The 27,385-nt window shown below is 26.2% G+C and overlaps 1 protein-coding gene across 1 annotated transcript in view; it reads left to right on the top strand.

Moving 5' to 3' along the window:
- Positions 1 to 26,532, top strand: part of LOC114127151 (neuropeptide Y receptor type 6-like) — a 68,344-nt gene extending 41,812 nt beyond the window's left edge. Inside the window, exons 3-4 of the mRNA XM_027991297.2 lie at positions 4,225 to 4,565; positions 21,555 to 26,532. Coding sequence (XP_027847098.2) covers positions 4,225 to 4,565; positions 21,555 to 22,144 — 931 coding nt within the window. The 3' untranslated portion in view covers positions 22,145 to 26,532. The remainder of the gene's footprint in view (positions 1 to 4,224; positions 4,566 to 21,554) is intronic.
- Positions 26,533 to 27,385: the final 853 nt, after the last annotated feature.

The following is a 27,385-nucleotide window of genomic DNA, read 5'->3' as shown; positions in this document are numbered from 1 at the left end:
GATTATTAAATAATCAAAAAAAAAAAAAAAAATTGCAATATTTTATATTAGACATAATTTAAGTTAAAGATTTGTTTAATTTATTTGTTTTTTAACATCATAGTATATTATTTATTGGCAATAATATTTTGTTATAGCTTATCATATAAATGTAAATATATACTCATTACTCGTATGTATTTATGTATGTAATATGTATATATGTATATATGTATGTATGTATGTATGTATGTATGTATGTATATATGTATGTATGTATGTATGTGTGTATGTATGTATAATAATGAATTATATTTTAAGATCGCGAATATAATAGAACAAGTGTATCGTTTGTAAATATTTGCTTTCACAAACGTTTAATTCGAGAAATTAATGTACATATTAATCTAAATTGCACAACTGCTTATGAGCGGCTTTGTACATCACCTCATATACAAGTTATTATAAACTATCATTAATTAGTGCATCCTAACTGTACGTTTAACTCTGTTAATACCAATCCTATTTATAGTAGTTATGTGATTGTGAGTATCGAATAAACAATTGGCAGGGTTATACGTACAATATACATAGTATGTGCATGTGTAACAAAGGAATACAATCAAGAAATTCTATTTGCTTTACACTTTGATGTGGTTCTTGTGTCTGATAATGAATTTTGCGATAGTATGTATTTTCAATTTAAAAACCAATTACCTACTTATGTTTGTTATTGGAAAATTGCACACTCAAAATGAACTATGATAAATATGTTGTTATTACATTATTATTGCTTATAGCTGTTTTTATTTAAGGTATAGCTTGTATCTGAGGTAATTTTCAATGGCCAAATCGAATACCTGGTATAACAAGTAAATTAAACAGATTGACACAAACATTTATAAAAAAAGAAAACAGCAAATTATACACAAATTATACAATCTTTTAAAAACATACGTGTAGATTGAAATATGGTGAAACGTTATTATTTATTAATAATTAAATTATTAGTTAATTGCTTGATCCTAACAATTTATTTCAATAAAAATTATTCTTATTTCAGTTCGTAAGGCATTTAAGTTTTTTAATTTCATTTTAGAAATCGGAAAGCAAGTCTGAACTGTCTTTTGGTATGTAGAGCTCGAAATACAGTAGTATATTGTTTCACCAAAAAAAATCTCGACTTTTTATGCAAAAAGTTGAAAAAATGTAATGATGAAAAATTATAAAGCAAACTAAGAGATAACTGAATGGTAGCGTAACGGTGTAAACTAAGAACAACTTCAGTGAGGTTAATGCTCTCAAAAAAGTTTCACTTACACAATAATGAATGGTTAGTTTTGTTTCGTCTAAGGCATCATCAACTTTGATTACAAGCAAAATTGAAAATAACTAAAGTGTATACTATATAGTGAATATGAATTTATTTAGATATCTAATAAACGATAAGATATGTATTGGAAACTAATAAAAAAAATATAGAATGTTTATGTTTATAACTAGAATAATAAATGTGTGTATGTGTAAGTGTGCTTGCGTTTAATGTAAGATCGTAAACCATCTGTACATGAAAAATGAGAACATAGTTATCTATACCTCAAACATTTTCGTTGTACAATTGAAATATTATACATTCTACCACTTCTACCAAGTGGTGTAATATATTTGTTATTTTAAAAATTATGGATGTGATAGTTGTAGTTTCAAACAATATTAATGAAAACTAATGTGTGGTCATATTTTACACACATACTCGTATATTAATTTATATTAAATAAAAGCACATATAATAGCTTTGGTCTTAATAACATTATTGCATTTTTTGTGGAACCTAAAAAAAACAGTTTGGTAATAAATGTATTTTAATGAAATGGTATAGGACTGTAATACAAATCAATGATAGACTCAATTAAATGAAAAATCTTATAATAATTACACTAATTAAAGTTAATATTAAAATTGTGATTAGTGAAAACTGGAAATTAATAAGTACGAATGTACAAGTAGTCAGTATAATATTTAACAAGTTATTTTTATATAATATACACTTAAATTTAAACTTCAAGAAATTAGAATTATGTAATTCATTAATCATAACAAATTACTTATTACTAATAATTAGTATCTAATTATTAGATAATGCTTACTTTTCATTATTTTCAGAATAATTTTATTTTTGAAAATATTAAACTTTCTATATGAAAATTTAAGGATTCATGATAAACTGTAAAAATACATTATTAGAAGAAAATAAAAATATTAAAAATACGAAAAACTATAGTTTCCCTAATCATCACAGTACATAACAAGTATTTAGTATTATCTATAACTTAATTCGAATATTCTCGATATACTAATATAATTATATGTATATACAAAAAAAAAAGAAACTTCCTCTTGGTTTATAAATATATGAAACAATGACTTGATTAAAATATTTCTAGCACCAAACGGTATTGACCAAAGTTATTGCTGCTATGCACATTGTTAGAGTGTGTAATGATTTTTTTAATTACAATCGATAGTAAAAAATATGTAACCTTGAACGGGCGTAAAAATTAAGTGTCTTCTACTTGTATTTTTGTACTTGAGTTAAAAAAGATAAAAATCCGTCTCTGTTTCATCGCAGTGTAAAAGCAAAACTAATATTTAACAACAGTCAAAACGTAAAAGCTGACCGGCGCTGATGTCATAAACGCGTTTATAGACCATGAACAGACTTGCAGCCGACGGAAATGGAAAAACCTTTTAATTATGAAACAACGTGACTAACCTTTATTTAAATTGATTATAATAGTATGTCAAATCACGTCGCCGTCGTGGTACGTCAATTCGTAAACAATTTACCGTAAATGATTATAAAATTATTTGTTCGGTAGATCCGTAGATTTCCCGCATTTTCACTTCATAAATACAGTAGTTAAAATATTTTTGATATGTTATCTTTGATACTTCTCAATCTTGAGTAGTTTTGACATTTTTCTGCGAATTATTGTCCCAAACACTTTTTTTCTGGAGGGTAAGAGACATTATTTAATTGAGTAACTAGTTGTACTAAATTCTAAAGCATAACAGTAGAAGTCAAAACGGTAGGGACTGTTATCTGGTCAAGTCGATTCATCTGATTTATTATCCTTACTCTAATTCAAGGTCCTTCTTCGTCGAAATCGTTCTAGTGTTCCATTTCATGTCCCTATATGTTCAAGTAATTATATGAAAAACGAGCCTGTTAGACGTTCAATGTTAATGGCCAATGAGGATCCCTTTATCGATCTTTAATTTTACTATCTGTTGTTTTTTAAATTTTAATCTGCTTTAATGTCTTAACTATACTTTTTTTTATCATAATTGTTAATTTAATTTAATATTCTGTTATATGTGTTATTGTAATTATAGTACCTAGCTAAGTAATTTTTATAAATTTTCATTTTACTCATTTATTATTATGAATAAAATAAGCATAACTTACTGGTTTTTTTTTTATCTTTTAAATTGTATATGCTTAAACTATAAAATATGGTATATGATTATTATAAGTAAGTTAAAAATTTTAAATTATACAATTTGTGCTTGAATTGAACAATACGGAATAACATTGATTGAGCAATTAGTGTATATTATTAGAAGATTATGTCAATAATTATATCAAAAATATATTTTAATTTTTCAAATTTTCTAATACGCTTTCATTTAGAACTAGTTTTATAGAAAAATATTTCATACAAAAAAAAAAACAAAATTAAGTCATTAGGTCAATATCTTAAACAATAATAGCTTCATATTAGACCGATACAAAATCCAAAATGATGACGTCAATTCTAGATGACAAACCATTTGTTGTCGTTTTATCATTGGTGTGTATAGCCCGTGCGTGGTTATAATTTAGTTTTCCGTTTCTATTGTCGTCCGGCCAGGTTAGGTTATATTGTGTCTGGCAATACAATCGCTGGTCACCATAGGCAATGGTGGAGGGATTAGAGGTTGTAACACTCCTCCCTTATATAAATGACTTTCTTATGTGTACTTTATATTTATTTTTATTTACCTACACAAAAGTCTATTACCATCTACCCCTCCACAATCACCACCACCAACACCGAAAAATCAATAAATCGAGAGTACCTACTATACTACTGGCTCTCAGACTTCACATCGTTCGTTGTCATTTTAGCGTTGTAATAAACTGTACGGTAGTAATAACGTGTGACTATAGTTTTGTTTAACATTTCTGTTATTATCCTGCAGGTATTTTACGATCGTCCGGAATCCCCGAGGCTCGGTGTTTCGGTGTAGCGTAGCAAAGACATTGGTACTCATTTGGCTAGTGTCGTTCGCTGCCATGGTGCCTCTGCTGTTGTACCAGAACGTCGAAGAGGTGCACGTCGGACCCGTTCGTCTGTACGAGGCGTGCGTCGAGAAATGGCCGTCCCGCGTGGCCCAACAGACGTTCACCGTCGGCCTGGCGGTCGCACAGTTCGTGTTACCGTTCACCACCATATCACTGATCCATCTGAAGATATCGTCCTATCTCACAGTGCATCTCAAACACCCGACTATCCCGTCCAAGGAGATCAATTGCAGACGAGGTTAGTACACCATGACCTAACCCTAGAGTTTCTGACCCATTGTCCGCGGACGAATTTTTACTGGGTCTGCTTTAACTACAGCCGGAATAATTCAGTAGCTGACTAATCGCGCTGTGTATTTTTATGATTTTTGTAAAACGAAATTATTGAGATTATTTTTTCTTCTTATTGTGGACGTGTATATTATTAAAGCAGTTCATTCGATATAGGTCACACCAATATTTTTCTTTCTTTTTTTTTTTAAGTACATTTTGATGCACCGTAGAAAATATCGTTACTTTATTGGTAAAAATTGTTCCAAAATAGAAATAGGTATTATTATTCATATTTATCAACAAGCGAAGATACCAGGACGGTATTTGCAAGTACTTTTTGTCACCTTTGAAACGTAATTACTCACACATTGAGAGTTTAAACTTTCACGATATAACTTTGAGGTACACTGTTGGTTGACGGACGGTGTATGCCATAAACAATTTGTCTTCTGGGTTATTCGTACGAAAACAAATATTAATTATAGTTCTGTTGGCCAATGTCTGAAATAATCATCGTATAAATTATTAAAATTTAAACATTACCTAAGTATAATTGTATGAAATAACTTAATAACATATATTGTTTTAAATGTAGGTCATATCAATAATATCAATATTCTTTTGATAAGGTGAATTTGAATAACATTCATTTTTTTAAACTTCTAAAATAAAATGGCAAAAAATAATATCTAGCTTAAAATATGTGATATTTGAAAAAATTAGCTATATAGTTATTAGTATTTTAAGTAAATTATAAAAATAAAGTCTTAAAGATAAATACTGAACACACTATTTTTGTTCACATTTGTATTCAGTATGCAATGATTTATTAATGATTTAAAATTGATCATATCAGTCACAGTGAAATAAATTGACACGATTTTAATACATTTATTATTAACTCGTATAAATTAAATAAATAAACCTACATAATACTGAAAATCTTACTAACATAATTCTAAGTTTTCATTTACTTATTCAAAATATGTCCATATTGCTAAATCATTTTGTAATTTTTACGAGAATGTCAAGAACACATGTGTAATGGCAGCAATCGGCCATAATAAAACTAACACAGAAATAACAGTTACGTTATCAGTGTGGAGTACCACCATGTTAGGTCAAAATTCAAAACATATAAAGCTCTTTTACTCGACCTGGATATGGTCATTAATTTTTAAGACCATACAACATATACTGCGCTATAGACCGAAACCAAATTTAGATTGGGTGACATTTATTTTAATCAATGGACCCGATCAAAAGTTTTCAACTGAAACCAAATTGTAAAATGTCGATTTTCAAAAAACACAATAAATTTAAGTAAAAAACGTAACAATAAAAAAATATCTATGATGATGGATGATGATGGTTTTCGCACTATTATCGCTTTATTAAATATCACGACTGAGTCCTAAATATAAGTTATTGCATTTTTATCTAAACGATTTCTTATATTGGTGTGTGTCATATATAAATGACAATACACAAAAAGAATTCCGTTTCTTCTTCTTTAGAAAATACATCAAAACATCATGTTCTTTTGAATAATTTAAATAAATAAAAATCAAAAAATATATTTTAAACAATAAGATACAGAAATACAACTACTATATAAGTCATTATACTGTCCAATTGTTTAATACTTTTATATTAGCTTCAACATATACAATTTTTATAAATTTTTATATTCTGTTAAATAAATACCTCTCAAAATTATCAACCACCATAATTGTTTTATTAAATGCGCCACTTAAAAAATATTATTAAAGTACGTATTAATTTTATAATCTCTTGTTTTAGATTAAACAAAATTTTAATCTTATTCAATTTCATTAAATATTAACCAAAAAATAAATAATATACCTATTTAATATTTTTATTTGAAAAAAAAAAAACTATTATTATGTTAAATAATTGAAAATTAATATTAGTGTTTTGGATTTTGGAAAAACAAAACAAGTATTGTCTTAAAATCTGAGTGAAACAATATTATGGTATCGGTTTTAAACGTAACATATGTTTTTGTTTATTTGCTTACACAATTTCCGAATAAAAATAATGCTATAGTAGTTTTTTGTTAGATAACATTTTGATTTCACCAGCCACAAGAAAAAACTATCGTAAAATTGCGACAAAAAAAAAAAATGAAATTTACCACAGCACAATTGCTTTTGTTAAAAAAAATACATTGTTATTATTTTGTTGTTATTCAGAAATCAAGAACTCTAAATATTTAAAAAATGTTTAGGTTTAATAATTGTAAAATGTGTTTTGTTGGGTATAGTACTTTGGTGCAATCCAATTATATAACAACTCTATAAGCATGCTGGTCCTTCGGAATACACAATGACCGCACTTAAATAATAATGCCTAACCTTGTATAATACTTTTTTCTTGCTACAACGAAAAAAATTATTTACTTTTATTGCTTTTTCATACTGATACGAAAAATATTTAATATGGATATGCTTAATATATTCGTATGTGTACACACACATACGCATGTATGAGAAGGAAAGAGATAATATAAGTGTTCGTTGTTTTACATAATCCTCATCGTTTATAGGGGTCCAAATTTGAATGTAGGGATTAGATTGAATACTCGGGTGTCATTTGTGACCACCAACGGTATAAAGGTTGAAAAGTCAGATAAATATTCACTTTTTTTTTTATTATAAATATGCGATTTCATGAAAAAAGGGGGTTCTGAACCTAAGCTTTTAGTATGCCATTTATATGCTGTAAAGTGCATGTATGTGCAGGTTTATAAGCATTCAAATGTTATAAGCGTATCGGAAATAAATGGAATGGATAATATTCATATTCACGGGTAAACGATGGAAAGCGGATGACTTAATAATGATATGGTGTACCGTTTACTATACATGAAATTAAAGACCTTTGATGAGAAAAAAAATAAAACCTAACGTTTCGATAGGTAGTTAAATCTGGTTATATTATGAAAATACTATTACGTTTAAAATTAGAACCGAAATCTAATTATTGAAACAGCATGACGTATGCATCGAAAATCGGCGTATACCACAGCCGATCTCTTACGTATGTTTGAAAATGTTAGGATAAGTGCATAGCCAAAATGAATGAATCGAGTGTTTGAGAGACTCGTTTTATAGTATACGCTTGTGATGCGGCAAGATGATAAACATTCGAGGTAACTCTGTGACACACTACACCCAGGATTAAAGGTGTACCTACTCGTACACCGGAGGCGACATATTGAGTAATGCGATCGGTGCCCTCGTAAACGGTGTAACGTACGGGCAACCCACTGAGTTTTGTGTAGATATTTGATTTGTCCTCGTCTCTCTCTCTCTCTTTCTATATTTATATATATATATATACTTCATTACGGTTACAAAGATAAACCCAAGCTGTTTCAAACCTGTATAACTAAATGAGTTAAATAATTTGTCAAAGTTTTAGCCCCTTTACTTGGTTCATCTTAAACTGTCACTCTCATTATCGAAAATGACCAGTAAAAACTGAAAGTTTGTTTTCTCCATACAACCGTATAACAGGGTCAGCGCATTATTGTCTATACTGGTTGAATTATAAACGTACAATAAAAATATCTATTATCCGTCTCACATACACATGTAACAAAACAAATTTTCGTTCAGCAGAATCCATCATAATATTATTATGTTGTTAGCTTTAAATATTGGAGTAAATTTACCAATTATCAAACTTAAAGGTAAAAATATTATCTATGTCATCGCATATAGGCTTTTATCGATATTATCGATTTAAAGTATTATAATATTAATAAGAACCAATGAGATGGACTAGATAATATTCTTAATTTTAAGTCTGATAATAGGTAAATTTGCTCTAATATTAAAGCTACTTAAGACTTAACACATAAAATGAATTATTCTGAACGCAAATTTGCTGTGTTATATATGTATGTAAGACGGATATATCATATTATTATTTATTATGTGGGTGTGGAACTGTGGAATCTTCTTATATATTATTATAAATATTATTATGGCGATCGAAGGTCATATCGAAATCGTATAGGTATAACAATATTACGACAACAGTGATATGAAATATCACATTCATAATAGTATGCAATGTGCATATATTTTGACACACGGATCTAACGAGAATCCGGCCATATAATCATATACGCATCGATGATGATATCGATCCATATTGTTTTCCGTCTAGTTGACTTTGGTACCGAACAATGTGTGTTGATGCGTGCATGCGTATATACCAAATTTAATAATATATTATATTGTACGCGGCCCGGCCAACAAAAGATAGAATGGTTAGACCCTAATATTTGCGATATGCATTGCCAAACACATACCACTGATCGTTTATAACCGACAAAATCTTTATCTAGGTGTCAATTAATACTTTTCTACTACACATCACCCGAATTTATATAATTTTTTTTTTTTTTACATATTTACCAGTCAAAATAAAACTGTATTTTTTAATAATGACAACATACATTTTTAATGTTATCTCTAAAAAAAAATATCTTTTGGAGTATTTTATGAATTACAAATATTTAAACTATAAGTAAGCGGAGTGGAGAGACGTGAATACCCCACAAAATATTGTTCTACTACTCCGCTTACCAAAACTTTTTACTTAAATACTTATAACTCACAAAATACTCTTTCCAGTTCCAATCTTTATACATCAAAATACTCAGAAAAATATTTTACTTCGGACTATGAAATTAAAAATGTATATTGTAATTCAAAAAAGTAAAAAAATTAAATAAAAAAGGCATGTTGTTTTATTGCGACTGAAAATTTAAAAAAAAAAAAAATATTGTAAAAAATAAAACATTTTAAAATAATGAGTGTTGTTTGATCAAAGAATTAATCAGTATATATTAAGTTTAACCATATCTCATGTTCAACAATCAAAATAAGTAATCACAAATTTTTCTATGTGATTTTTCTCTTGATTTATTAGTAATTTAAATTTACGAGTATTTTAGAATTTATTATTATTTTATTAAAATTTATACTTCAGAAATCCTTATTAGTAATTTAAATAACAATAATACTTTCTAAAATTATTTAAATGTATAGCTAAATAAATTATCGTAACAAAGTAGTAAGAATAATAGATTAAGTGATGAAGAATGTAATTTTGAAAGTGAAATTTTGAGGAAATCAGATTTTTACGACTTCCAGTTGGCTTCAACAGTGGTGCACTGAAGAACTTTACACATGAATGCAAACAAAATTTAGCTACACTATATTCACACATGAATGATTTATTTTTATATTTGTACACTAAAAAATAATATTGTTATAATGTATTACAGATTCAATTCATTCAAAACAGTTTACATTTCTAATATAATATATTATAATGTATGAATATTTTATATATATTAGTAATATAAAATAATATGATATTACTATAAATATTATGTTATATTAGTTTCTTATTTGTCTAAATCGTATGAGTATGCAACGCATACTAAATAATTAGTATTATAACAATTAACTATTTTGAGAGAATAAAAATAAAGTCATAAATTATAGTATTATAGAGTAACATAAAATTAACTTAAATTAATTTCGTCAATTACTGCCTCATGACAAAATATTTTTTCTTGGTATAAACTTTTTTTCAATTTATAATTTAATCACACTTGTAATTAACCATCTCAAATTAAATTAAATTAAATTATTTGTTTACAAATTAATAATATTATAACTTAAGATTTTAAGTGGAGCAAAAAATGTATTAATTTCACAATAAAGTATATTTTAACTTTTAAGATGATGTGTGGTAGTAAATTATATGTAGTTGGTACTTCGAGGTTCAAAAGTAAAAAAAAATGTCAGCAACCTTTAAAATAATCAGAAAAAAAAACAAAAAAAATAAAGAAAAACATGAATTTTTATTCATAACTAGTGTTTATTTGATAAAATCGATTTTATTTTTTTTTTTTTTGTGATTCAAAAACAAATAAAGATAAGTACTTGAAATTTTCACAAAATGTTTGCATTATTATTTTTTATGCATGATAACATTTTCAAAGTATTAACTTTTAGAGCTATTCAAGTAATTAACAGTTTTTTAGTATTTTTTTTTTTTTATATAAATGTCAATATAAAATTTATCGTTGGGTAAAAATGCTTAAAAACTTAAAACTTTTTTACGTTGGATAATTTTCGACAACATTTTTCAAAATCTCAAATATTTATAAAATAATATTAAGTAGTTAGATATTCATATAAATATTTTTCTTTTTATATCAAGAATTAGAAAAGGTCCTTATTTTCCATTAGTTTTTCTATTTATAACAAAAATAAAAAAATTATTTAATCTCACTAATGAGGTTGAAATTTTTACTAAATTGGACATTAAGCTGTATAATGACTTTTTTTCCTTAAACGATTTTTTTTTGTGATTATAAAACAAATAACTATTATCATTTATAATTTTTAACAAATTTAATATAAGTATTTCCTGCACATAGTATAATTTTAAACATTATATTTAAATATAGCTCATTGTGAGTTTATTTTTAGTTTATTTTTATTATAAATGAACAAAAAACCTTTGGTGGGGGTTTTTATTTTAAAAATGTAATACAAGATCCCACATAAATTGTTCTGATATCTGTTTAATTAATTTTATACCTATTTACGTATACTATAAACTTATGACCTTTATCGACAATATTATTAACATAGTATCCACAAGAATTTTCTAAAGGTAATAAAACTTTTAAATATGTGTACATATATACAGTTCTGTCTGTGCAGAAGATTAATACTTTTAAGGTTTGTATAGTTTTGTTTATACTTTATTTATATTTACAATAAGCACAAACTAAAATTATGTGACATTTTTATTTTTATTTCTATAATTTAAAATCCGTATAAATATTTATTAATAAATTTAAATTCATAGAATTGTTTTATTATTTTAGTTAAAAAAGATTTATGTTAAGATTTATTCTGATATAATTACCAGTTTTCATAACTTCATAAGATTCAAACATCGCCGTAAACCTTGTAACATGCTAGGGCTATGGCTTATAATAATTTAGTACATATCACTATTTAATTTTAGTTACATTTAAAACGTTCCAACAATATACATTTCATAAACAATACCACCTAACTACTTATTAATCCAATCAGAAATACTTGGTTTAATCATTAAACTTCAGCTATTTGATATTAATACTTTTGTTCGTCAAACACGTATATACTTTATGCTAATTATATTTATTGAACTAAACTATAGGTATCAAAATCAATACCTTGTTGATTTCGTGACGTATACTCATTAGCTGAATAAAAAAGTTTTATTATTAACAACTTAAGATAATTATAAATTAAAAATCATTACTTTTTTTTTCATTAGTAATAATTGTTTTAGGTCGCAATATGTATATCATAACATATAATAATAAGTAATATATAAATGCTATTGAAAATAATATTGAACGTGAAAAAAATATTCTTATTTGGTACCGTTTGCTACAGCGTATTGGCCCGGAAAACAGTGAAATAATATGCTAACTGCGAATTTTTATTGTATTCCAAACCGGTAGTATATGTAAGCCCCTACATCCAGACGTTGCAAGGTATTTGTATTTTAAAATGATTATGTTGAGTTTGCTATTATAAGAAAAAAAATGTTTTACAAAATATTATCATTACTTATTACTATATAAAAAAAACTAAAATTTGATTATTTTTAATTTAAAATTTCTAACAAACTATCTATAACAGTTTTCATAGTTGATTAAATATATATAACTTTATGAGACGAAAATGTTTCACACCTAAAGATAAGATTTTGTAAATTATAACTATAACAATTTGAATTTTTTAGAAATTTAGCATAATTCCATGTATCCTAATGATTATTACGATCATGTGTATTTACAATTATCATTAACTTCATTTAAGACATATTCTATTAAATCAGATATGAATAAAAATATAATATTTATTTTAAAATAAATGAATAAAAACATTTTACACAATGAAAAATTTATTCCATTCCAAAAACAATACACTCTTAACTTTGTGAAACGTTTTATAATATCTAGTTTTTAATGTACAAGCAATATATCAATGGTTTTATGTTAAATTATTGGAAGATTTGAAGATAAGTAAATGAATACATCTATAGTCTATACATTTTAAAACAAAATTATATACATCAAAAATATATTTATTCTCTTATTCTAACTTCCTATAGATAGTAGTATAGCCAGTACAAGTACTTACGCATACATTATGTAAAGTAATTTTTTTTAGTTGTATAATGTATTTATTGATTTGATACTTTATTATGCGTAAATGGCTTCATGGGCATACGAATAACGGAATGAACCGTATAGATCATAATTTAATTCAATTTCCAAAGGTTCAAAGTGTTCTAAAATAAAACAAGTTGGCAATATTCAAATCATTTCAGTATATAAAGTATAAATGTATAATATTTGCAATGAACTAAAATTATGAATATAAATATATAAATATTTATTTGTTATGATACTTGGATTTAAAATACTAAGAAAACAATAATAATGAGTTTTATTGTTGTTAAAAATATTTTTTTTAATTTGGAATAAACTTGCATTTTCTATTAAGTTTTTCTGAATGACATCAATTGAATATAATATCAGGAATTACCTTCTGAAATAATTAAATTGTATTTTAATTTATTAGACCCTTAAATTTGATAATGAAAAATAACAATAACTCTACATAAATATTATAAAATAATTAATTTAAGTCTATACACTCATTATTTTGAAAAATTAAAATTTTTTAAAAAATATTTCTTTGATATAATATGATCTAATTAAAAATTATATTTATATGTATTTTTACAATATTTTATCAGTATCATTTTTTAAGTTGTTTTCTCTTTTGTATATCAAGTTCAATAAACGTTTTATTTAATATCATAAAATAGAAAATTATTTCCCGGGAATTTTGTTTCATAAAAATCAAAATTCAAACAAGTAGTTAATTAGTTATAAATATTTAAAGTATGTTTGTCCGGAGTAGAGTGATACAAGGGTATCCCTTAAAATGTTGGTCCACTGCTCGGTTCGTTTAAACTTTAGATACTTATAACTATTAAAATACTTGTCCTAATTTAGATTGATATAAACTAAAAATACTTCTTATAATATCTTGCTTCGAAATATAAATTTAAAAATATATTACGTCATTAAAAAAGTAATAACTTTTAAAAAAAAATTATACTGGTAAAAAATAGTGAAAATATAATTTTTTTTTTTTTTTCAGAAATGTTGTTCTGAACATCAAATTATATGAAAAAATATTTTAAACAAGTAAAAACTTTTCAAAATTATGAGAGTAGACACAAAAATTAATCGTTTGATATATCATAAATGGCTGAATACATTTTGTGTAACATACAAGTATATATTATTATTGTAGGTATAGTGAACGAGATAATTAAAACGATAGAGACTATAATACCTATACAATTAATTAATTTAAATTACTATTGTAATACTGAATAAAATAATGATTAAAAGTTAATACCTTGTTTTCATAATACGATAGCATCATTTCAATGCAATTTCAATGAGTCGGCTTAGAGGTGAATAACCGTACCATACGGTTCGAGAATATTTTAGATATTTCTGAATGCGTGTTCACCGCAATAGAAATTAATACTATTAATATATTATACCTACATACTTGAGTACTCGACTAAAATAACAAAAAAATTCCGAAGTCTTCCAGTACAGTAGTATATTTTCTAAGGGAAATATGATTGTGCAAATTATTAAATTAGATATTAAGAAAATTCTTTGAATAGGTAGATAGTTAATAAACGTATTATTGTTACATTTTTAGATCAAAAGAAAAATAATAATAATAAAACTGTATTGAAGTGCATGTCAGCACAAGAGCCAAGAAGTTTTATATAAGTTTTTCTCGTATCTGATAAAAATACTATCCGTATATATTTTGCAGGACAACGGACATCTATATAAATATAATATACTAGGTAGAAGATATTACACAGTTGTGCGTTTTGTTTTCAAACTCGTTATTATTTAATTCTTTTCAAATTATTATTTTATTAAATGTGCACATTTTTTATTTCTATTGATTTAGTAATATATCATACCATTTTTTTTATATTTTTCAATTAAAAAATATAAAACAGTCACTTTTAAGAATTGTTATAGAACTATATATTATGACTTACGTTATTGAATGATTATTCTGTTGTTATTAATTATATTTATTAAATATCACTATACTTATATATTTTAGAAGAATACTTTTTTATGACATAAAAAGGTCATTAAATGTACATATGTTTCACAAAACATAAATTCCAATATTTGGAGCACGATTTAAAGGTTGATTACTCTATTTCACGAGCCATTAATTATTATTACATTTATCAATATTTTTAACTGAAAATAAACTGAAAAAATTGATTTTAAAAATTATGAGTACCTACTTATTTATTATAATTATACATTAAGTAATTAGGATTAAGAGTGTGGTATTTATAGATCTCTTAACATAATTTATGAACAATAAAACGAAGACATATTTTTCTAATTTTTACATAAATATCAAACTGTATAAATCCTAATATTGTAAGTAAATTACTAATGAAAAAAAAAAATGATTAATTATTTTATAACTTTTAAGACATATTTAAGATTTTAAACTATTTTAAAATAAATAATAATAATATTATTATGATTGAGTTATTTATACATTATATTTCATTTTCGAGATTTTCGTTAATAAATATAACTTTCATAATATGTGTGTGTGTGTGTGTGTGTGTGTTTATACCATTATATAATGTAATCTGTTATGTTTCATCATATTAAACTATATCTGAAAAACATTAACCTAATTCGTCAATATTGGCGATTTGCGTGTAATAAATTATTAAAAAGAAATATATTAAATTAAAAATGTACCAGGCGTATAATAATATTCATTGTTTTTTATTGAAGAAGGAATCGTGTACTAGTTGTCTTATTTATTATGTTTCTTCATAAAATATCAAATATAGACGAGTCTTGAAGATTAATAAAATACTATATCGGATACGTATGTGTAAAAGTCTGTGTATGTAAGAGATTTCATCGGTTAGAACTTTTAAAAGACGATTTTATTGTAAAAACCTACAGGAAATCCGATTTTTTTTATGAAATATGGTCTTCACATACCACACATATACACAATTTTATTTAACAAAAACATTTTTTTTTTTTTTTTTTAACTTAAAAAATAAATCTGACTCCGACTAATATGGGCTTTATTGTGTATTTTCTATATTTACTTTATCAACGAAAATATCAACAACAAAAGACGAATAAAATCGAAAAGGGCAAAGACATTGGTTAAAACATGTTTTGTATTTTATATTTTGCCGTCTGCAGACTGCATATTGTATAGAAACTTGATTAAATGGCGTAGTCGATAAATTGTATACGGAAACACCTAATTCGGAAAATGGAACTGTTATGTTTTCTGCAAATGTTTTACAGTATACACTATACAGTATACATGTTATCATGCGTTTCGATATATGAATTATTTGATAACTATATAAAGTGATGCATAAAGTAAATGTACATATTTCATTTGTAAAATATATTATCATCATTAAAATACAATTTTATAAATCATAGTGTATACGAAATATATTTAAAATCAACCTTATTAAATAAAATATATTTTTACGTTTAAATTAATATTATAAATATTATATAAATTTTATTATATTAATATTATTTTGCATTTTTAATTGCTATGCTAATTATACTAATATTGTATCCGGTTATCCATAGGTATTTAAAACTTAATTTTTGTTTTATTTGTCAATAATACCTATTTAATTAAACCAAATACATAAATATTCAGTTGAATTAAGAATATGCTAAAAAGTAAAAATGAAAATGAAAATATCATTTTTTAATTTTCACTTTATTTTTTCTATCCCGATTTGTGATTATAAGAATATCTACTTAATTAGGTAATGTTTTTTTTAGATATTGTTAAACCATAAAACCACAATATATCATTATTTGGTTATTAGAAATCATTATATTATTGAAATGCTTAATGGGATATAAACAGTATGTTAGGAACTCGTAAAGTTCCATTTACTTTAGAGTAGGATAATACTAAGTTATGAATTTGTGATATTAAATTTGAAAGCAATGATAAATAACAACATTTGTTAGAAGATATAGTGCGCTCTTCAAAGTACCATCTAATAAAGGTTAAATTCTCCTCTGTAATCTGAAGTCTGTAAAGACATGTCTCATAGAACATTTTGTTTAGTTTTTTCAATAAACCCTAAAAAGTGATTATAGCGTACATTATTGTGAAACCATTATAATATTCTTTAATTTACTCAGATATTGAAATACAAAATGCAAAATTAATTTTTAATTGTAAATTTTAACAATAAAACTCATTAAAAAACTTACTACTTCGGTAGTTAAAAGGTTTTATATTATTTTTATACAAATACTTGTTCTAATTTATTTGATAAGTGTAGGTAACACTTAAATAAAACAACCACGTGTTATTCATATTTTTACATAAAAAAATGAACTTAACACTATGTTAATTCATTGGTAGATTTTTAATGATTTGACTAATTAACAACTTCTTTTTCTAAGTGTCCAATCACTAGGTTCTCTAATAATGAGACTGCTGATTAAATGAAAAAATCTACATTCTTCTGACCTTTTGATTCTTTAGCTAGACCTATCGGTAGGTCAGACTTTTATCCAAATTAAAAATAACGGTTAATATTTATTTTATTTTTATATTTAGCTCAAATACTATTATTATATATATATAACTTATAACTTACTCAACCTTAAACAACTATATATTAAAGAAGTTTTATATAATTTATACTTATTACTTATATAATCATAAAGAGTTTAATTTTAAGCACAATTATGATACTCGCCAAATCGTAAACAATACTTTTCAAATATTCAAATGCAATAGTGAATTCGGTAAAAGAAATCCATATTATATTAGATTATATTATTGTAATTATCTTTTGTATCAATATTAACAGTTTTGATAATTTTACCTTTTATAAAAAATATGTTATCTATAAAGTAACAATATCAAAATTTGAATAGAAACTAATAAAATTAGCTTTATTTACTTTTTTATACAAACATTTAAAAAATTGTCTTTTTAATACACAATTGTATACCTACCATTATGGTATTACAAAAAAAAATTATTTTATGAAGCAATATCCATACCAATCCAAGATACCTACTTATTATAGATTAAAAAAAAAAAAATTGCTTTAAATTGTAAATGTATACTTTAATATAAAATCACATGCATTCGCCTCCCATAAAATTATAGTTTTAATAACTTGAAATGGACTTTGAAACATCTAAATCAAATCAATTACATCATTGAAAGGATTTCTTAAATAAATACATAAATTAAAAGACTTAAATATCTGTTAAATAAATAATATTGTGTATTTGCATACAAGTTAATACATTCTATAAATTATCATCATGGGAAATATTAAATATTAATTTTTTATGTGAACCCATTATGGGTAACGGTCGTTCCACAAATTTCTGGCGTATTTCATGTAAATGACAATATGTACACCATGTAAAGTTTTTGCATTCATAAAAGAGGTCCCTGGGGTAACCAAAATACATAACACGGTCATTTCGTAAGGTCTATGTGCATAACCATATATAATCTTTCACCAACATCAATTTAGTCACATTAAATTGTACAGTAAAGTTTATCTAATAGATGAAATTTACTCCGTAAACTTGTTCATTTACGATGAAGCTTTGTTGAAATATTATAATATCATCTTTTACTTAGTACCATTGAATGAATATATTTCTAACCAACATAACAGTGTAGAAATTGATTATCATTGTTTAATGCATATAATTTATTTAATAACTATTCTATGGAAACGAACACATTTAACTAAATGTTATTTTACAGTTTTTTCTTTAATTTCAGTTTTTAAATATTTAATATCAAAAAATTTTAAGCTAGGTACAACATAAACGATAAACGTGTTTAATATACCTAGTGTAGTTCTTCGCAAAACATAGACTGAAAGAAAAAATGAAAACCTATACATTGGTATTGGGTGTATAATAATAGTGAAATGAATAAGGGTTTGGCTCGATCGAGATACGTAACCGTTATGTGGATTAGTATATTATTATAATACGCTTGTAAAGTATAATGTTTTTAAAAAAAAAAAGCTTGTATGTTTTTACGTCAAAAACAAAATCTCTCGTAAGTTATTTATGATGCACCGTTTCGCGGTCGTAAATATTAAAGTTTCAAAACTCCAATAAATACAACGATTTACGAGTGTGAACTTTAATGGAGCAAAACAAAAATAATAATAATAATAATAATAATAATAATAAATAAAACAAGAAGAAGATTTCTCTCGCATAATACACCTACTGTGCTCGAATAATCGTGCGTAACCATATGGTATATCACATTTTATAATAATACTATTATAATATATATGGTACTACACTGCCAAATTTTCAAATAAAGCGGATGGACAAATTTGGATGGTTATCACCGCAGCGGTGACGTGACGAGCCAACCGTCCGGAAACTAATAACTTGATAATTATTAAATCATCGTGTTTGTTACTCATTCGATAAACATAGATTTATAGTTGTATTTTCATCATATATATTTTACGTATCTACATATTATAAAACAAGAACTTTAGTGGTACAGGTCACGATGCTCTAAATTAAGGTTTTATAACAATGTTGATAAAAATTAAAATTTATAGTATATATATTATTATACTCGTACTATAATAATACGACTAAGAACATACATAAAATAGCGATAAGGCTTATATATATAAGGGTTATATATTTTTTTAACCAAATAAACCTATACTTTGGGTGACTAATAATATGTGATTGGTTACACTTTCTCTTCATAAATTGACACACACACACATCTACATTGCAATAATACAGACGGTTCTCAGGTACAAGGAAATAAGTAAATATTGGTGTTTATTCGATTAATACGCAATCGTGTATAAAACAATGTGAAACGTATTACGACGTTTTTACTAATAATTACTAAAATATAAATGACTGTTGTATCATTTTATTTTCTTAAATTAGCTGTATAAAATGAAAAATCCATTACGGTCGGTACAGAAATCAGACTTTTTTTCGTTTCCTGAAATAAAGTGGTGATTTTCATACTTCTCATTTCCTTTACCCGCACATCGACTATACTTAATACCTATGCATTAGTGAAATTCTAGAGCTAAACTTACTCAGACTTGCGTGCTTCGACGAACACGCCCTAGAATAAACGGAAAGGAATCATTTAACTCTCAACCACATTTTTCCCGAAAAAAATTAGATTATTATAGTGGTACCAGAAAATAGATATTTTCATACTTTTTCAAGTTATCTGTCGTTTGTTGCTTAGTACACTATTTACTCCGATTTATGTTTGAGTTAGATTTATTTCAGAGTTATCTGGAATAACAAACAAAAACACTTCCTTTAAACTGATAGCAAATATGTTAACCCTTCGTCAGTGTGTTGTGGTTTATTAAGCTCCACATGATTAAGATTCTACGTCATACCACTAGTAATTAAACTAGATTAAATAGTTTTACCTCCATGAAATCTTTTATTACCTAGTATCTTACGATCCAACATTTTTTTAGTTAATAAATAACCATATGATTAACTGCCATCATGCTATAAACTATAATATTCTAGTTACAAGGCAAATCTATTTTCTTTATAAAATGTTATAATGTTATTGAAATAAATTTACTTTAGTTTTATTTATAAATTGAAAACTAAAATGTCATTTTGATTTTAAAAATTACACATAATAAAACATGTTTTTGTTCTTTCTACAAAGTCATAGTTATGAGAAAAATATTTATATTTATTTATACGTCCAAAAAATATTTAAAAATTATGATTTATTAAAAATCATAATATAATTAAAAATTATAATTTATAATATGTTAACAAGTTGTTATATATTTAAATTTTAGTAAAAGTTGAACTGTAATTAATATTTTATGTTATTTTAAATTGTGAGGTGTGTTACACCCCAACACACTAAAGATACAAAAAACTGTTACCACACTAATGAAGGATTAATTGCTAAACAATTGTAAACTCATTGCATGGTATCTCATTAGCAATGAAAGACTACGCCGTGGGATATGTGGAGATGAGATTAGGTTAGATAACCTAACCTTCAGTGGTCCACGACTGAGGATAACGGGCGGGCCATTTGTATAAATCATAATTAGAAGCATTTCTGCTTATAACGGTAGAGAAAAATAAATTAAATAATGTCGATGTTAAATTATGGACACTGTTAAAAATTAAAATAAATGTGGTCAAGTGGGTAACGCTCTACTGCATAGTAAGTATCGTGTGTACTTAGGATATAGAATACAATGATAGGTATCATTATACATGAAAAACGATTCTGAACAGAGAGGTTTTGTCAGCCTAAGATATATTTTCTACTGGGTTGGGAAAAAGATGGTTTGTGTTTTAATGAACTAAATACCCCAAAATAAATCGTGTACAGAAAATGCCAATTTACGTGTTGTATGTTTCAAGTTTCTATGACTAGTAATTTTTAGTAAATGCTAAAATTATTTGATTGTAAATAATCGTTATTTTACACGTAAATATTTGATTTCGTAAACATTTAAACGTTAAATAAAATATTTTCAATTGACCAACGCTCAACTTTTTTTTATAATAATTGTAAGTCAAACTTGTGGAAAATTTTATATTACATTTTCAACCCTTAGCTACTCCTCCCAAATCGTTAATACATTTTTAATTACAAAACACCGGTTTTTATGTGCGTGTTCGCAGTGCGGAGAGAGCTGAGCCGGAACAAGCGGACCATGTGGATACTGTCATCGATCGCCGTGGTATTTGCGCTCAGCTGGCTACCGCTGACGCTGTTCACGTTGCTCGTCGAGTTCCAGCCGCACTTGATCGACTCGTCGGACGCCCTGTACAAGGCTTTCGCGATCGTGCACATGATGGCCATGTCGACCACATGTACCAACCCGCTACTGTACGGTTGGCTCAACACTAACTTCCGGCGGGACATATCCGGTATATGCCGGCAGATGTGGTACTGCTGCGGTGACCAGAAACCGCCGCCCAGACGGAGACGGTACCCGTCCGTGGCCACCGATTACCGCGGCCCGAACGACCGGCGCATGGGCACGGGGTCCGAGGCGGCCGGCGGATGTGGTGGCGGCGGCGGTGGAGGCGGTGGAGGCGGTGGCGGCGGTAGCCGGCGGCACCAGATGCACCACGATCCCGAGACCACCGGCATGTCGATGGTGGTCAAGAGCGACCGTCGGTTTAGCACCAGCTATCTGACCACACTGACCACGGTAACGTCCAGGTCACAGCCGGGTTCTAGCATGGGACGCGTCGAGAACGTCTAGAGACAGTTTATTATGGTCATATTATAATCATAGACGATTTACTACTATATAATAATTAATAATACATTATAATAATAATAATATTATATAGTCATCTTGCGAGTTGTCCTCCATTTCGGCGGAGCTTGTGAGTTACGAGCAATTATTGTTTATTATTAAGGGGGAAAAAATATTACGACGAAATTATTATTTGACCAACAACAGTGATGTTGGGCTAATTATACAGACTCACTGAGCTGGAATTGCAGCTACGACGTCTGACGTGTTATATTCCTCGTATCGTATTTTGATTGGCCGTTGTAATCGTGGTATCTTTAAACTATTACCACGATCTACCGTGATTTGGGCCGAGCTCAACTTTTGAAAACGACACGACAGACGATGTAGCTGTGAATTTTGCGCGTTTTGAGCACTAATCGCTGTGGTATTGTACTGTAAAATATGTCACTGGATATCTGCTGGTAACCCGAATGTCACGAATTCGCCAAGCGCCGACGAAATGGTGCTAACGGGTGTATTTTATTTTTTGCTAAAATGATAATTTGTAATTATATTAATCTTAAAATTTGTCAGGAAACGAAACTATTGTGTACAAGTCCGGGCCCATGACACTTTTTTTACTTTTTTAGGCTGTGTGTACATTCCATTTTAGTGCAATTATAACGGTATTTAGGATCGACACAATGGTGTTCTATAATATTATATACAGGGAAATTCGCCAAGCATGCTCCTTCAATATTGTTTTACTTTAATTATACATTTATTTAAAATTTTGAAACCTAAAATATTACACTAAAATGGCAAATTTTTTATTACTTGGATTTACTTGGTTTTTTACTGTAAGTTATTTAACAAATGTTTTTTTTTGGCATTTTGAAGTCCATAAATTGAAATTCAAACGTGTAGTTTCCAAGTTAGGTATTGAACATTACGCACTAATGATAATAATCAATAATAATAAGTTCAAAGATATGAATACTTTAAAATAATAATATTACAAACATTATATTAATTATTAGTAATAAATATACATTTTTAAATGTGAACAAATAGTCCGAGTGTGTATATTATGGACGTAATTAAATATTATATTCATTTTATACATTTTTTTCTATTTTCAAGAACTATTACTATTATTCCTAGTATAAATGTATTAAAAACTCAACAACTATTCATTCAAATTTTAATTTCCATACATCAACTACATCAACATTTTCAAAAAAAAAAAAAATTTATTTTACAATTTACTGTAGAAAAGAAAGGTTTTCAATTGAAAAATAGAAATTTGTATTTTCACAGAACACTCCAGATATTATGAGCTTATGGTACATAAAATCTAAGTAATAAAAATATGGCTTTAAATTAAACTTTAAAATTAAAAATTTGAATAAATGTACAAAAATTGGAATGATCATGCTTGGTGAATCATTCTATATACAACCTGCGAGAAAACGCGAAGTAATATTCGATAGTTAGGAAAACTCTCTCGAAGAAGTAGTTTTTATTTTGTTTTTCACAGTTTTAATTATTCAACTTCTGTACAATTTATTTTACACTTCCATACACACTTCTTGTATATAATATATTAAACTGTAGTTGTTAATTATGTGTAAAAGAAAATCAACATATTTTTAATAACATTATATCGTAAAAATAATACTATTAAAATGAATATTTTAAAACCATTTTTCAAGGTTCAAAAATAAAAGTATTTTTCATTCAGTATACAATTAATATGAGGATTTGAGTGAGTATACTATACATTAATAAATATTCGTCATGTCATGTCTTAATCATTAATAATATTTAAAATTTCGCTTAAGAATTTGAAAGGTTTCTTTTACATATTATTATAACCAGTTTAGCTAATTATATTATTTCCTGAAATTAAAAATATTTAAAAGTGATATTATTAGCTTAGAGACAAAATAATATAATATATTTCATGACATAAATAGTTACGAATTATATTTTATTTCTAGTGAAATAAAGTTGCTTTAATATTTGGTTTTAAAGTAGTTGTTTTTTTTTTTTTAGAATATATTATTTTGTAGTCAAAAGAGTATCTTTTTACCAGCCAATCATTGTTTTTTTTAAAGAAATAGCATTTAAATGCAAAGTGTTTATTTATGAAGACACATCAACAACATTATAAAATACGTCGGTTTTAAATTTTAATTATGTATAATCTAAACAATATCTAAAATAACAAATGTAACAATTCATTTATAATTATTCTTTTGAGGAATTAAAAATTAAAAATTATATTTCTAAAATGTTAAAGAACACAAAAAGAGGTGTAGTATTAAAAAAGCATCAAATTTAATTCATAAATAAAACGTGTGCTTAGTATTTTTTTATTACTAACATAAATTAAGAACCGAGTTTAAAAAAGCTAATTTATATTAAACGAATATGTAATGAAATTATCAATATTGATTGGAGGTGGTACTAAAGGTACTAAAACGGGCATTATCAAGAATATAATTTTAAATGCATTTAGCATATTATTATAGATATTTAGTGTACTGTTAGTTAATTGGTGTTTTTTTTTTTAATTTACTTATTTTTTACTTAATATATCATTATATAGTTTTAAATATTACATTCATTATTTTAAAAATAATTAAACTAATTACGTGATTTAATTTAAACCAAATGCGTATCCAAAATGAATACATTTAAATTATTATTGCATGTATCTTCCAAAGTCTTACTGACTAAGTCCTACGTAACTTTTGACTGATAATAATAGCGAGTTGTGTGCCGCATATGTTAACGGTTTTGTTTTAAAAACCCTCCAGACGCATGTCTAAACATACAATTTTATAATATTATTATAATTTATGATGTATGAAACGATACGGTTTTGTTTCGTCTAGACGGCACGCTACGTAGTAGAATAATTATTAACATAACATTGGAACTGTATTGTAAATGTTTGTACATTAAGGCACGTGTGATTATAATTAATTTTTTTTAAAGTTTTATTAAATAATTGTTTATACTAACGGTATAAAACTGAACAAGTTTTAATAATATATTGTACAGCTCTTTTTGGACTAGAGCAATAACATATATTGGATTTAAGGGGCAAATGGACAATCTTGGGACCACACTATAATCATGTTTATATTTTAACGTATTTTGATTTGTAAAAAATTAATTTACTCGACTTATCTTCGATATTGTTAGTATCCCGATCCCCGTAAACGTTCGCATGCAGAAACGTAGTGTGAAAAAATTATTAGTTATTTGTCGAACTGTTGACCATTATTGCTTCAAATAATGAGTATGTCTACCCGACCAGACCGATCATGCATCGATTACAACATTTTCTATTCAAGTTACCCAGTCAACCGATGAAATCTAAGTTGCGTTGGCGTGCATCTCCTCGCATAAATGTTACCCAATACGAATATGAGCGCATAATAGACGTAATAGACGCAACAGAGTGTAATATTATATAGAGTGGCCTTTATTATCAAATCTGTACAGGCATGTGAGAATGTGGGTAAACTTAACTTGAATAGAATGTAATAAAATGTAATAGTGTGCATTTATATGAATCAACGTTAACATCAGATATTATATTGTGCTTATAGCGAAATAAGCGATGGTAGACGGACATGTGTAATCGTTTTAATGATCTAATTCACTGATGATTTTGAAAAGCGTAGGTAGATGATTTTTTTTCCGCCAAAAATTATGATGTAACTGATGTCTTATAAACCGATAAAACTTAACAACTTTATAGCAACCTCGAAATAGTACTTTTTTGAATAGAATCTTTAACCTAAATACAGATAGCGTTATATTTATATGACATATAAATACGTAATACTATCCACATTTTACTACTACCAAATTTTAACTAAGATATAATTAATTTATAAAATATTTAAAACAAACAATTAAATATTGTTTAAAACAATTTTGATAAAATTGAGTTTTGTTTTTTCTAATTATCACACCACAAATACAATTACGATGACAGTTTTATAATTTTAGGTTTTTCTTATGGTATTTATAACTTTTATTTAAGTAAATCAATTTAAAACTTTTTTTTATAAAAAAAAAAATTACGAGAGTATTAATTATAACTTAAGATATTTTGTTTAATTTTACGACAAATGCATGAGTAGTATTTATCATAATATTTACTGTTCCACTTCCAACTATGAATTGAATTTACCCGAATTTCAAATATTTAGTCGAAATTCGCTACTACATTTATAAGTGTGGGTGTAAATTAAATTATTTAAAATATTTAAACATTGTATTACCTCTGATAGGGTATAAATATGAAACAAAAGAGTTGTAGAATAATAACAATTTACAAAACAACACCAACACGATATAGTGGGTTAATAGATTTATCACCAAAATTAATCTCGTAAGCACCATATTACACAATTGTTTGTCGTACCGTGTTTATTACTGAATTCCGTGTTTTAATTATTGAAAATTATTTTAAAAAAAGGACACCTTTTTGTCAAAAATAACACTAACACTTTACATTAATTAACCATTTTTAGTGGCGACCAGTGTTATCCACAGCGCATAGTGTTTAGACTAATTTAAATTTACATATAATTCATAACAGGTACCTAAATCACAAAATAAAATTGAGCTATTTCCCGTGTGTTGCGTTGTTGTTACATCAACTTATTAACCCTCCTCTCAGAATTGAATAATATTTTAAATCAATCGAGTACATTATACTTTTTGACAAAATCACAAAGATTAGACTCTGGTTCACTTTTTTTTTGGCGGTAATTAAATCTTATAGCAACACTGATACATGTCCGTATAATCTTCTTGTGCCTTTAATCGGCTTAGATAAAATCATTAATATTTGTAAAAGAAAGCAAATTCTCAATATAGTTTTCATCAGTTTTCACGAATATCAATCAAAATTATATTATTATAAAATAATATCTATATTTTCTGTTGAAAAACATACATACCTACTTACTTATATTAATCCAAATGAGCTCTATTTTACCTACATTTTTTTACGACGGAATGTTTTTGGTAATTAACTGTAAGGGAAAAACCGTGTTAAATAAATATTTGTACATATACATCTATTAGAAAATAAAAGTCACGTCAAAAATGTTTATTTAGATTGTAAAAAATATTAAAATAAAAACAGCGACGTATGTATATTTTATATTACATTAATATTTATTATTATTTAAAAAAAGAAATTATACTTTTTTTTCCACACAACTTATT

The sequence above is a fragment of the Aphis gossypii genome, chromosome 1 (assembly GCF_020184175.1).
Source record: "Aphis gossypii isolate Hap1 chromosome 1, ASM2018417v2, whole genome shotgun sequence".
Classification (NCBI taxonomy): domain Eukaryota; kingdom Metazoa; phylum Arthropoda; class Insecta; order Hemiptera; family Aphididae; genus Aphis; species Aphis gossypii.
The sequence above is the reverse complement of the archived record's forward strand: the minus strand, read 5'-3'. Positions and strand labels throughout refer to the sequence as shown.